At 39.5% G+C, this 14994-nt stretch overlaps 1 protein-coding gene across 1 annotated transcript; it reads right to left on the reverse strand.

The window, feature by feature from the left end:
- LOC127447704 (chromatin assembly factor 1 subunit B-like) lies at positions 1-12423 on the reverse strand. The gene is made up of 14 exons (XM_051709731.1): positions 12306-12423; positions 11660-11792; positions 11434-11566; positions 11240-11354; positions 11022-11125; positions 10285-10381; positions 9988-10072; positions 8976-9069; positions 8757-8826; positions 8375-8466; positions 8120-8279; positions 6778-7317; positions 3601-3689; positions 1-894 (listed from the first exon to the last, which is right to left on the reverse strand). The coding sequence occupies exons 2-14, from the start codon at positions 11783-11785 to the stop codon at positions 755-757; spliced, it is 1845 nt and encodes a 614-aa protein (XP_051565691.1). The 5' UTR covers positions 11786-11792; positions 12306-12423; the 3' UTR covers positions 1-754.
- Between the last annotated feature and the right edge of the window lie 2571 nt (positions 12424-14994).

Below are 14994 nucleotides of genomic sequence, written 5' to 3' on the forward strand. Positions count from 1 at the left end.
GGTACTCTGCAAGACTGTAACCAAATATTTATGATTAAAGGGAAATTAGTGTAAGAATCAGCCAAATAAATACATATTTGCAGACCAGGTTCATATATTTCCCTTAATGTGAGAGAGCTCATTAAAATCCTGGCAATACTGTTAATTATCAAAACAACCTTTGCATTTTCATTTTATCACAATATGCTATGAAATTAATCATGATCTACCAAAAAACTACATTAAAATATTATGAATGCAATTAAATTGACATCATAAGTTGATAAAATATGCTAGAGAAGAACCCAGACCCAGGCAACTCATTTAGATCTTAAGAACATCACAAAATGTTTAAGCAACTCTTTACAATGCAACCACATCAATTTATCTGAACATTTTGTACTTCAAAGTCAAGAAAAACTAGTTCAAGAACCATTTCCCCATTCTTAACAGCTTTTCATTAACAAAACTGAAACTGACAGTAATAATACAATTGTAAGGTCCATAAGCTTAAACAAAATTAATATAAAATTGAACCATGGAGAAGCAGGCTGTTTGGGGAATTTCATGCATTTCTTTTACTCACGGAAAAACACTGAAAATCAAGAAGTAAACATGAGTTTAAGAAACAGTATGCAAGTCCATGCCTGACTCCATATGTCCTTGTATTCACATGTGCAGCTTGGGATCAGATGTTTTAAGTTACTAATTTAATGGTTGTACTTAATCTCTGCGGATGTGAGTGCTTTAAGGCACAATGAACCATGTTCAATGTCTAAGGTTGCTGGGGTTTGACGCTGGGTTCTGTGGTCACTTTGTGTTCATTGCTCTGGGTAGAGTTATTGGGAACATCAGTCTTGGACCTCTTGGATTCAGGAGGTTTGCATGCTGGGTCACCGGGGGGAGAAGGTCTTTCTGTGATGACAAACAAGATATTTACGAATGACATAGCGTTTACCACAAAACTCAGGTTTTGTCAACTCATCATTCCTGTAACTCTTTCAATCAAACCCAGTTTAAATGGTACTACACCACTCAATATAAACCTTCTCTTTCAACTCTGAGGATAAGATTAGATCATGAGTGAGTGCACATATATGAGTGACACTCGCGTAAAACATGGAGAAAGAGTGTGAGAAATTCACTTCTCGTGAGAGTCAGCACGGTTTCCCTGCTGAAGGCTGATCAAAATGAAAATATGAAGAATTGAAATACATTTAAACAGCACAAGAGATTGTTATAAAAATATGAAAAATTAAAGTGCATATACAGGTGCATCTCAATAAATTAGAATGTCGTGGAAAAGTTCATTTATTTCAGTAATTCAGCTCAAATTGTGAAACTCGTGTATTAAATAAATTCAATGCACACAGACTGAAGTTGTTTAAGTCTTTGGTTCTTTTAATTGTGATGATTTTGGCTCACATTTAACAAAAACCCACCAATTCACTATCTCAAAAAATTAGAATATGGTGACATGCCAATCAGCTAATCAACTCAAAACACCTGCAAAGGTTTCCTGAGCCTTCAAAATGGTCTCTCAGTTTGGTTCACTAGGCTACACAATCATGGGGAAGACTGCTGATCTGACAGTTGTCCAGAAGACAATCATTGACACCCTTCACAAGGAGGGTAAGCCACAAACATTCATTGCCAAAGAAGCTGGCTGTTCACAGAGTGCTGTATCCAAGCATGTTAACAGAAAGTTGAGTGGAAGGAAAAAGTGTGGAAGAAAAAGATGCACAACCAACCGAGAGAACCACAGCCTTATGAGGATTGTCAAGCAAAATCGATTCAAGAATTTGGGTGAACTTCACAAGGAATGGACTGAGGCTGGGGTCAAGGAATCAAGAGCCACCACACACAGACATGTCAAGGAATTTGGCTGCAGTTGTCGTATTCCTCTTGTTAAGCCACTCCTGAACCAAAGACAACATCAGAGGCGTCTTACCTGGGCTAAGGAGAAGAAGAACTGGACTGTTGCCCAGTGTTCCAAAGTCCTCTTTTCAGATGAGAGCAAGTTTTGTATTTCATTTGGAAACCAAGGTCCTAGAATCTGGAGGAAGGGTGGAGAAGCTCATAGCCCAAGTTGCTTGAAGTCCAGTGTTAAGTTTCCACAGTCTGTGATGATTTGGGGTGCAATGTCATCTGCTGGTGTTGGTCCATTGTGTTTTTTGAAAACCAAAGTCACTGCACCCGTTTACCAAGGAATTTTGGATCACTTCATGCTTCCTTCTGCTGACCAGCTTTTTAAAGATGCTGATTTCATTTTCCAGCAGGATTTGGCACCTGCCCACACTGCCAAAAGCACCAAAAGTTGGTTAAATGACCATGGTCTTGGTGTGCTTGACTGGCCAGCAAACTCACCAGACCAGAACCCCATAGAGAATCTATGGGGTATTGTCAAGAGGAAAATGAGAAACAAGAGACCAAAAAATGCAGATGAGCTGAAGGCCACTGTCAAAGAAACCTGGGCTTCCATACCACCTCAGCAGTGCCACAAACTGATCACCTCCATGCCACGCCGAATTGAGGCAGTAATTAAAGCAAAATGAGCCCCTACCAAGTACTGAGTACATATACAGTAAATGAACATACTTTCCAGAAGGCCAACAATTCACTAAAAATGTTTTTTTTATTGGTCTTATGATGTATTCTAATTTTTTGAGATAGTGAATTGGTGGGTTTTTGTTAAATGTGAGCCAAAATCATCACAATTAAAAGAACCAAAGACTTAAACTACTTCAGTATGTGTGCATTGAATTTATTTAATACACAAGTTTCACAATTTGAGTTGAATTACTGAAATTAATGAACTTTTCCACGACATTCTAATTTATTGAGATGCACCTGTACATAGGCCAAGGGATCACTGTAAAATTCTGAATAAATCAAAGACATTTACACCACGGCTGCTGCGAGAACTTGAGGACAGTTGGAAACAAATTCTGAATGTGATAAAAATGAAGCAAAATTTGTACAGGCTCACAAGAACATACAGGCTTACTCATTTTAAAAGCTTGTATTTTTTTTTTTCTTGTAAATCGTCCATGACTTCACTTTTAAAACAGCAATTTTATCTTAGTAAACCCCACATACAGTTTACTCCAAAAAGATTGTTTAGTGTAAAACATGTTGAAGATTAGCAGACAGGTGGTCAAATCATTAAGTGATGAGCTGTTTCCTCACAAAAGCAGTTTATTCAGTACACTGAAGCATCTCCTCCAATGAAATCCATTCAAAAAACAAAAACAGCCTCGTCTCCTCATCGTATATCACCCAGAGAATGTCTATAGGACCATGGTTCTTGAACCTTGAAGGAACCCCCTTGGTAGAGGGGTTCTGGGTTAGCCATGTAGGGTACGATACTATGGTGATGAACACTGGAAAAAGCCAACCCATTATAGATAAGGTCTTTCAAAATTTCATGGTCTTCCATTTTCTCTCAAAATATGGATCAATTAAGGTATTTTAGGCAACTGAAAATGAGATATGGGAAAAACTTGCTTTTCTGAAATCAATAACTTTTTTCATTTTTAAAAATGTCATTCATTTTAAATGGTTATATAAGGAGGATACAGAACTTGCTATACAAAAAAAGCAATAAATGACTCTACTAACCATGTTTGGCTTTCTCGGTGGACGATGGAGTAACAAAGCCATGAGAGGGAGCGGGGGATCTGGACACAACAGGAGTCAGTGAGATTCGTCTGAAAGAGAAGTATTAATATGATCTTTATAAAGAAGACATCTGATTTCCAACATTAACTCATTAACATGCTGCTATATGGGCAAAAATTCCAAAAGATCATCACCAGCAAGTCCTTATTCTTGTGTTTGTCAACAGTCTTCTCTACACAGACTCAAATTTATTTGGATAAAATCAGATTTCAGATTTATAATCTCAAAGGTCATAATACATGAATGGTTGATTAAAGGTGCTGAGAGCGATTTTAGCGGTTCTTGAACTTCCACCTGACCAGCAGCTGAATTAGCCACACCCCCTCTTTCCAAAGACACGCACATTTGGTGGCCTAAGTAAGATCACAGTCGTTGACGGGGGTGGGGAAATCTGGTGGCTGGTGTATTGATGACTTGCGGAGACCTCATTATTGGCGCTCCAGTCGGCCAGAGCGATCTCACCATTGGTTATCGTCTCATCACTGGTTATCGAGCGACTTACACGTTGGCCCAGGTATCTTCGTTTTTACGTGTTCCGGACCGGCTTGCGCCTGGTCGACCACGTTGCCTTTGGGAGCATACTCTTCTGACCGCGAGCGAATACGTTTGACGCATGCCCACTATAACTTCTTTGTGATACTCTTTTAGTAGAGTCAACGGCTGGCGCATGCGCCAATGATGCACACAGACAATGACCGCATCTGCGAGTCAAGAATATCCGGCCAGCGCGATCAGGCCACGTGGACTGGATTATGACAAAATTTACGTCACGCATACTGTGCACGGAGTGATCTGCAACGCGGATGAGCGAAGTATACTTTGGCCTTAAGATTAAGAGTTAGACTGATCAATTCGGTTCTGTCATTGAACTTTCAAGGTACTAAATCCAAAGTTGTTCTAGGGGGCTGCATGTAAAATTTGTGTATTGTAAGTTAAACTAAAAGTGACTCTCCAAATAGGAATGTAATGTCCAACAAAATACAAGCCAGTGATGAAAACAGGACACAAACAACCCACATGCTCTAAAAGAGTCTGTGTACGATAGGGTTGCCACGGTGTACGGTGTTACCGGCTTTACTCGGTACAAGGAACAACACCAGTGTGAAATTTTATACCTGGTAAAAGGGGGAAACATTATGAATGGAACTTCCAATATCAATACAATAGCCTAACAAATAGAATAGCCTTAAATAAAGAATAGTTGCCTAATGAAGAGTTTGCGACCCATGATAAGTTAACCTAAATAACACATTGAAAGCCAGATGTTCTTTACCAACGTATCAAATTACACAGGCAGCAAAGTATGCGCACTGACAGAAGACGTTTAATTGCAGGTAGCAAATATAATGTGCATGGTGGCTAACTGAAAGACGTCTCTGATTCGGAATGACACAAGAAATGCTGATAAACACATACACGCGCTTGAAGAAACACACTTTATTATATTTTTAAGAACAGATGACAAAAAAGCCATCTATGCGCATGTCTGACGCGCTGTTTGTTCGGAGGCGTGCAGTCTCGTGGAACACGCGTATGTAAAGGGTTCTCACTCTTTCTTTGTTTCAGTCTTCTGAAATTTTTTTCTATGAGAATGCTGCAAATGACCTCAGACTATCTCGGCTCATTAGGTGCTCCGAGTTCAGTTCACTTTATTCCCACAGAGCAGTTCGTTGTGAGCGCAACTCTGCAGGGTCACTTTATATATAGCCTATACATCTGTGATTAAATCATAAAATAATACAAAAACACATTCACCATGATTTATATTTCAGTGATTATCATCATCATTATAATTATTTATACATTTATTATTACATTTATACTTGTTTTTAGATCTTAATTTGTATTAGTAATTTGTTGTCATAAACGATACTTGCATGATGGTAAATGGAAAGGTGGTTATATATGATTTTTTTTTTTTTAACCACTTAATTTGCAATTTGAATTTAGAAATGTCTTTTAAATATATGAATTTATTTTTCAATGCATAATCACCAAAGCAAGAATATTCACAGATCCCTCAGCCGGAGGGTTGACAATGTAATTGGATATTGTGATATTTAAAAAAAAATATTGTGAACATGTTTCTTGCATATTGCCCAGCCCTAGGAGGGAACAAAACAAATGTATTCACACACATTCAAAGTAATTACCCTTCCCAAGCAGCTAAACTGGATCCTGGGATGAAAGGTAATAAAACACCAACATTAAACCCACAACAAGTGATGTATTTGCCCGGACAACAAATCATGGTAGTCCATGATGGAGAGAATGCACGGATGAAGTAGGTTCGTTGCCAAAGTGATGTTGCCCTTCACAACTGCTGAAAAGCCATCTTTCAAAAAAGTTGAACAACATCCATTTTAATTGCACTTCATTTTTTTCAGTTTCATTTGAATTTTTTGTTAAATAAAAAAAGTTTGAAATAAAGCTGCCTTGCGTTATTGTGTAGGATATTGCTTAACGAAAATGACCCCATAGTAACACTAAGCGTCCAACCAGCGGTAATACCGGTGTTAGTCAGTTTGAACGTGAACACCACGCGTGAAAATTATGATTCTGTGGCAAGTCTAGTGTACGAATGACCTGCAAACTCTTAAATATCATGCAAGGAATTTTAAAGTCTCTAATAAGGACAAGAAACAATCCTTAAAATATATTTGACTTTATTTTTAAACTCAAAGTGTGGAATCCCTTCACCAAACGGAGTTGCAATCCACATGAGCCAGACAAAAGACAGTTATTCAACAAAATACATGAGTTTGGGGTGGGAGTCTTTGAAACTTATTGGAAAACGGTCAATAATTTAGCCATTCTGTTTGGCGCCTCTAGTGGTGCAGAATTTGCTCACTAAAAGAGTTTTGTCCTAACCAGCCATGAATACCACAAGCAACTTGATATTTTATTGGTTGCTTGTGGCATCACGCTGAGTAGCCCCACTCACAGTGAAATCTCATTGGTCAAAATTCTGCTGCTCAGCATAAGCGGACATTAAATATCAGATATTTTCTGCTTGGCTGTGGTTGTGTCACAATGTGCAGCATTTTGCTTTCATATTAGCGTACTTGTCGCCTCGTTAGGACACCGTTACATCATAAGACAGTTGTGCCCACCTACCTGGGAGTAGGTCCCTTTGGAGTTGTGGTACTTCTGGAGTTGAAGGGCCCAAGCGGAGTGCTGGGGGCTGTATTGGGTGTGAGGGGCAGTTTGCTGGAGGAAGGTGTGGAGGGAGCAGATTTGGGGGTGTTAGGGGCTGTATTGGGGGCAGCTGCTGGTGATTTGGGGATGCTGGGTTTGCCCCAGCCCTCCAAGGTGTTGAGTGTGATCCGTCTGGGTTGAGGTTTTGTTTTCAACCCTTGCAGTGTGTTTTTTTCTTCTGGACCAGATATGCTGGGGGTCTTTGAAGATGCAGGGCCAGCAGATGCCTCTTTCTCCTTTTCCTGTGCAGCAGGTGTGTTGGCCTGGCGGGGCACTGGGGAAGCGGTCCTGCCATTGGCTGAAGTTCTCTTGCCCTTTTTCTCATTGGTGGAGGCTGGGGTCACCATCTCCATTGGAGGTCTCTCCTTTAACGGAGTGCCGAGCTCCCCCTCCTCAAATGACACGAAGGAACAGTAGCCATCTGTTGACGACACTGCCAAAAAGGAGCCATCACGAGACCTGCATAACAGTACAAGAAGGTTTGTGCTTTTAGACCAAGTCAGTATAAAGTTATTTGCGTTAGTAGTTGTCCAAACTAGCCGGTGAATGAGAGTTTACTTTATGGAAATTACTCCTCACATGCTATGCTGCAGCAGCAGTCTAGTGTCCTGGCCAAATTCCCCCCATTGGCACTTATCACTCCCGTTGCATCATCCAACTGGATAGTGGATAACGTCAATTCATTCATTTGCTATATCGGCAAGTCCAAAGCTGATCTGACAGCTATTAGGCAGCTAATTTGATGCAGGTATGAAACTGAACCATGCTTATCTCCATTAATGCTGCCAGTATTGTCACGATTTGTGCAAATAAGTCCTATGCGCGTATATTTTCTGTCAGCCTCTGGACAGGACTTAGATGGAGGAGCTTCAGAGCGGTGTCAGGAATTATGGTTAGTATATGAACACTACAAAAGTAGTCATATTATTCAGAAGACTGGAATACGTGGTTGTATAACTTGCTTCGTATACCCAAAGTGCTCCATTTCACACCTTAATTCCAAATATATTTTTCTCTTTTACAGATTTCATACAAAACAAATGACATGCAACTACACCTAGACAAAGTTTGTGAACAGAGGAATTAAGTTGTTGTCATGCAGAACAAACACAACTGAAATCATTTTCCACAACTGGTCAACAATGCATTGCACTCAACTCATTGAACAGAGGTAGAACCAGACAACTAGTCTGTACAACCCATTGTGTGTGTGTGTGTGTGTGTGTGTGTGTGTGTGTGTGTGTGTGTGTGTGTGTCTTACCAGCTGAGATCACTCAGTGTGTGGTAGTGAATGTTTGACACATATCCAAATGGTAGTTTTTGTTGTGTGTCATAAAAGAATACTGAGTCTTCTGATGCAATTGCGAACACCAGTCGATACGGCAAATTGAAAGTATTTGACACTGGCTTCAGTGAACCGTCTGCAGGATATAGAGAAGGAGAGCACTGAGTTTCATTTAATGTAAAACTACATTCATTTTTAGTGGAGCAATGGTTGGAAGGATATTAAGTGCACCTTCAGCTTTCATGGTCCTGAGTTCATAGAAGACTGGGCAGCAGCGCACAGCCAGGGTTGCTTTAGATGGACAGGGCAGATGAGCGATGGGCCTGACATACAAACACAACAGAAACCACTAAAAATCACAATACAAATCCAACGGCTTGAAAAGTCAAAATGATTTTAATGGAATCTTTAAGGATATTGAAAAGAAAAATAAGAGGAATCAGAATTTAAATTTAAATTACAATTACTATCCATAGGTCAGCATGTATTAAAAAAGGATCCTCTTTGGTGAATTACCAAACATGTTATACCCAATGATGATGTAGAACAATGAAACTCACTTCTAAAGATCAAGCTTTAAAGCGAAATAAAAGCAATCCAACAAAACACAAACCTCTTAAAGCTTCTCCTGGAAAATACATATGTGGTGTTTGTGACATTCTCTCCAGCCTCAACACACCCAGCTAAAATATAAATAAATAAAATAAATCCCTTATGAACTACAAGAAGATCAACACAAGACCAAAAATAAAGAAACACATAATCCAGCTCCAACTGATCGAATAAAAATAGGTCTCGCAGAAGAACTATTTATATGTGTAAAAGTGAGTACCTGGTGCAAGGAGGAATGACCCATCTGGCGTGAAGGTGAGACGTCTGAAGAATGATCTCATGCCGTCATCATGAAACATTCTATAGTTCTTCACCTGTACAAAAATTCATGAACCTTGTGGTCAGATGCTGAAGTTATTCCATTACCAAAGCTAAACACCATGGAATGAGGCTTCACATTCTCTAGATTTCTACTTCATGTTCTAACTAACCAATGAAAAATACACACCATGGGTACTTGATGTTACATATATTATGAGATACGTCACAACTCAATATATCATCATACTGCTATCAGCTCTTGATAACAACTGAAGAGCAAAACAAAGAATGCAAGCATTGCAAGTAACTAACCAAAACCACTTCATTACGTTTGCACTCCATTCAAGTTCAATGAACCACCAAACATATTATTTCATACATTAGAGGTATATATTAGTTAACAACGTTAGGCATCAGAATACAGATAGAATCAAGTTTCAAACTGTTGTTTCAGCTTAGCGATCGACCAATATATTTTAGGTGTAGGCTACTGTAGGTGTGCTTTTCAAAGGCCAATGGACCCTTTTTACAGACTGTGATAAAGTGTGCCCGCCTTATTTAGCAGTGTAAATCCAACAAACTTTTTTATATTTGCATTTATTTTTTTTTTATTTACTGTAGATTTATAACATTATATTTTGTACTGTATGTCCCTGGAGTTAGTAAAACAAAAAACCAAACAAGTTACCACAGATGCGATGTGGTTTCTAATCCAGCTGCTGAGAGTTTCTTTTGATGTTGGAGCAAATGGGTTAGCAAAAATTATTTGCCATGGTTTCCCCATTTACCGTTATCAAAGTTTACCCTGCAATAATTTACCTCCGCATTCCAAAACCCGGAAGTGGGAAAAAGGTCCAACCTATACCAATATCTGGATAGCAGTGTGGCCAATATAAACATATGATGGCAAATGAACTATATCAAACAATATCATTCATGAAAAGATTGCCAAAGATCCCTGTGACACAGACCTCTCCATCTCCACCAGTGGCTGATGTCATCTTACTCACACTGTAAGCTTTTTTCCTGTTGTGAGCACTGTACACACGCATCACCCTAAGACACAGATTTGACATGTCGTCATTATGCAGAACCATGTAAAACTCCACAGGGGCTGCAATAACGAGGACACAATTTTAATTTTTACCCCAAATTGCTCTTCACAAGTGTTCGGTCTATGATAATCTGAATGAATTATTCAAACCACAGATTTACAGTATAAAATCGGAGGGTGTTGCTTGAAATTAAGCCTTTTAATCACATCTCACCTGTCACAGCTTAGCGTGCTAATGTACTGTCCAAGTGGGTCCCATGCCACTCCCTGCACATAACTCTTATGATCATTAAAGATGCACATCTTTTGACCTGGAAACACAAGGGCACACAATTCAGCAAGTACACTGCAAAATGTTAGTCACTGCTTCCTAAAAAACTAGGATCACAAGGCTTCTCATTGTCATACTTTTTTTTGTGTGTGTGTGTGTGTGATTTTCTCCCCAATTTGGAATGCCCAATTCCCAATGCGCTCTAAGTCCTCGTGGTGGTGTAGTGACTCGCCTCAATCCGGGTGGCGGAGGACGAATCTCAGTTGCCTCTGTGTCTGAGACCATCAATTCGCACATCTTATCTCGTGGCTTGTTGAGCGCGTTACCGCGGAGACGTAGCACGTGTGGAGGCTTCACGCTATTCTCTGCGGCATCCACGCACACCTCACCACGCGCCCCGAGAGCAGGAACCTCACATTATAGCGACCACGAGGAGGTTACCCCATGTGACTCTACCCTACCTAGCAACCGCGACAATTTGGTTGCTTAGGAGACTTGGCTGGAGTCACTCATTACGCCCTGGATTCGAACTCGTGACTCCAGGGGTGGTAGTCAGCGTCAATACTCGCGAGCTACCAAGCCCCCACCCTCCTCATTGTCATACTTAAGACATTTCGTACTTCTACAAAAGCAAAAACATAGATGCAAGTTCTTATTTGGTCCCGTTTCAGGTTTTATACCTTTGTTGACATCCCACATGATGGCAGTGTTGTCCACAGAGCCGGAAACCATGAAATTCCCATCACCGGTCCATGAGATATCATAAACGTCCTCAATGTGTCCTCTAATATACACATATGACAATATGAACTTTCACATTCCTTTCTAATAAAGTAAATGACTTTGCAAATAAAGAAAGCGGGCAGTGAAAGAAAGTAAAAGGGAGATAAAAGCAGACCTCAGAGTCTTCACTACATTCCAGCTCTCTTTATTGAGTTGAGCATCTTCATCTTCCTGAAAGGCTTGTTCAGGCTCTTTATTGTCATTCAGTTTCCAAAGCAAGATAGCCGCATCTTGAGAAAAGCATAAATTAAACTCAAATCATCTTTAAACCCCCGCTCTAAGCCACGATTTGACTGTGCCTAAACTTACCATCCCCTCCAGAAGCCAGGAGTTCCGCAGTGGGTGAGAAACGTACCACATTCACTGCTTTAGTATGTCGTGCCAAGTTTGACAAAAACTCAACAACCGCCTTCCCATCAGGACCTTTATCTACACGCCACATCTGGAAAAGAGTAACTCTCATTTTAGGACATTTGTGGTTTGCAATATGTTATAAGTGTTAACTTTGATACCTGTGGAATATTAAAGCTCTCACCCGTACTGTGGTGTCCACCCCAGCTGTAGCCAGGCGCTGTATCCTCCCCTCCCCGTTCTGCTGGAAATCTATACTATATACTGGCTCTTTATTATGCCAGGCAATCTCACAGGTTACCACCTTCATCCTGACACTGCCGGACAAGGATACAAACAGAAAGCAACAATGAATGATGATATATAAAGATAATATAGGAGTAGAGAGAGAGGGAAGGAATGTAATTTAAAAGAGAGAATGGTTGGATAGAATAAAACATGCAAACTGAAAGGTGAGAAAGAAATAAAAGGGAATCAATTAACTTCACAAAAGCAATACATGGATGCTCCGTAACTAAATATCCTGTGGTTAGTATACATTGATATGAAACGTTACGTTTATACACACTGCAGTAAACAACACTGAAATGTCCGCAACTAATAGACATAATGACACAACTGTTGAAATCCATTAATAATCTCTGTATAAACAGTGAAACACAACGACATCAGTGAGACGATTAATCTGCATTATACACTAATATTACAGTATTGACAAGACACACTCACCATTACAAGTTCTTAAAGAAAAGATAAAATGCAATAGCAATAATGTCATAACGAGAAAAAGATAACTCTCCCAAAGCAAAATTGAAAAACATTCCTTTTACCTTGACAATTTAAGCTGCTACAGTTGTAACAATTGCTCAACACAGAACCTCCGTGCGTCACTCCAGCTTTCACCCAAACAGACGCTTTTCCCGCGCTGCTTTCTGAGACCGAGCGCTTCCGGTTTTGGGGGTTGCCAGATCATACACCACAAATGAGACGAGTTGAATTTTCACACACACACACACACACACACACACACACACACACACCTAAGTTAAATGTTCAGGGATGCCAACACCAAACTGTATTAAAAACCGCATTAAAAAAATTGTATACATGCTTATTTACATTATGGTTTATTTTACTTAATACAACATTGACGTTGAGTTTTGCTCTTAAAGTCTTTAAGTCTATGTGTCTCTCCATCCATCACGGTGGAAAACAATTATATTTTAAAGGTGCGATATGTAATATATCTAAATCATAAATGATCATAATATGTCATTAGAGATTTAGGAATCATGCTAAGCTGAAATACTGGCTTCTCCGAAAACAATGCTCCAGCCAGTATATTCTACTTTGAAATGTCTGTTCCAGGACGGAATTTCTGTTTGTGTTTTGTCAAATTACAGTGTAGGGCTCGTCGCTTGCCATTGTCAGTTTGCTCGTTGCGTGTCCTCAACCTGGCAACCCGCATGAGCTTCGAGTCTGAGGAGGGGGCAGGGGAGACAACTCTCTCCAATAATTTGATTTTAGACTGCAGTACCCATTTTAAACGCTTGATGTCAATGTTTCATATTGCTCCTTTAAAATTATATTTTACTTTTACTATATATTACTTTTTTAGTAATATATATAATAATAATTAATAATATATATATATCAGAATCAGCTTTATTGCCATACACATGCTTACACATACAAGGAATTTGTCTTGGTGACAGTGCACAACAATATAAAACAGCAACAAGAGATAGATAATACTAATAATTAAAAAAAAATTGAATAGAAAATAAAGTATATATAGAATACACAATAAGACTATATATATATATACAGGTGCATCTCAATAAATTAGAATGTCGTGGAAAAGTTCATTTATTTCAGTAATTCAACTCAAATTGTGAAACTCGTGTATTAAATAAATTCAATGCACACAGACTGAAGTAGTTTAAGTCTTTGGTTCTTTTAATTGTGATGATTTTGGCTCACATTTAACAAAAACCCACCAATTCACTATCTCAGAAAATTAGAATACATCATAAGACCAATAAAAAAAAACATTTTTAGTGAATTGTTGGCCTTCTGGAAAGTATGTTCATTTACTGTATATGTACTCAATACTTGGTAGGGGCTCCTTTTGCTTTAATTACTGCCTCAATTCGGCGTGGCATGGAGGTGATCAGTTTGTGGCACTGCTGAGGTGGTATGGAAGCCCAGGTTTCTTTGACAGTGGCCTTCAGCTCATCTGCATTTTTTGGTCTCTTGTTTCTCATTTTCCTCTTGACAATACCCCATAGATTCTCTATGGGGTTCAGGTCTGGTGAGTTTGCTGGCCAGTCAAGCACACCAACACCATGGTCATTTAACCAACTTTTGGTGCTTTTGGCAGTGTGGGCAAGTGCCAAATCCTGCTGGAAAATGAAATCAGCATCTTTAAAAAGCTGGTCAGCAGAAGGAAGCATGAAGTGCTCCAAAATTTCTTGGTAAAAGGGTGCAGTGACTTTGGTTTTCAAAAAACACAATGGACCAACACCAGCAGATGACATTGCACCCCAAATCATCACAGACTGTGGAAACTTAACACTGGACTTCAAGCAACTTGGGCTATGAGCTTCTCCACCCTTCCTCCAGACTCTAGGACCTTGGTTTCCAAATGAAATACAAAACTTGCTCTCATCTGAAAGAGGACTTTGGAACACTGGGCAACAGTCCAGTTCTTCTTCTCCTTAGCCCAGGTAGGATGCCTCTGACGTTGTCTGTGGTTCAGGAGTGGCTTAACAAGAGGAATACGACAACTGTAGCCAAATTCCTTGACATGTCTGTGTGTGGTGGCTCTTGATGCCTTGACCCCAGCCTCAGTCCATTCCTTGTGAAGTTCACCCAAATTCTTGAATCAATTTTGCTTGGCAATCCTCATAAGGCTGCGGTTCTCTCGGTTGGTTGTGCATCTTTTTCTTCCACACTTTTTCCTTCCACTCAACTTTCTGTTTACATGCTTGGATACAGCACTCTGTGAACAGCCAGCTTCTTTGGCAATGAATGTTTGTGGCTTACCCTCCTTGTGAAGGGTGTCAATGATTGTCTTCTGGACAACTGTCAGATCAGCAGTCTTCCCCATGATTGTGTAGCCTAGTGAACCAAACTGAGAGACCATTTTGAAGGCTCAGGAAACCTTTGCAGGTGTTTTGAGTTGATTAGCTGATTGGCATGTCACCATATTCTAATTTTTTGAGATAGTGAATTGGTGGGTTTTTGTTAAATGTGAGCCAAAATCATCACAATTAAAAGAACCAAAGACTTAAACTACTTCAGTCTGTGTGCATTGAATTTATTTAATACACGAGTTTCACAATTTGAGTTGAATTACTGAAATAAATGAACTTTTCCACGACATTCTAATTTATTGAGATGCACCTGTATATATATATACACACACACACACACACACAAACACACATACATACATACATACATACATACATATATACACATATACACACACAGACACACACATACATACATACA

Source organism: Myxocyprinus asiaticus, chromosome 11 (genome assembly GCF_019703515.2).
Source record: "Myxocyprinus asiaticus isolate MX2 ecotype Aquarium Trade chromosome 11, UBuf_Myxa_2, whole genome shotgun sequence".
Taxonomy (NCBI): domain Eukaryota; kingdom Metazoa; phylum Chordata; class Actinopteri; order Cypriniformes; family Catostomidae; genus Myxocyprinus; species Myxocyprinus asiaticus.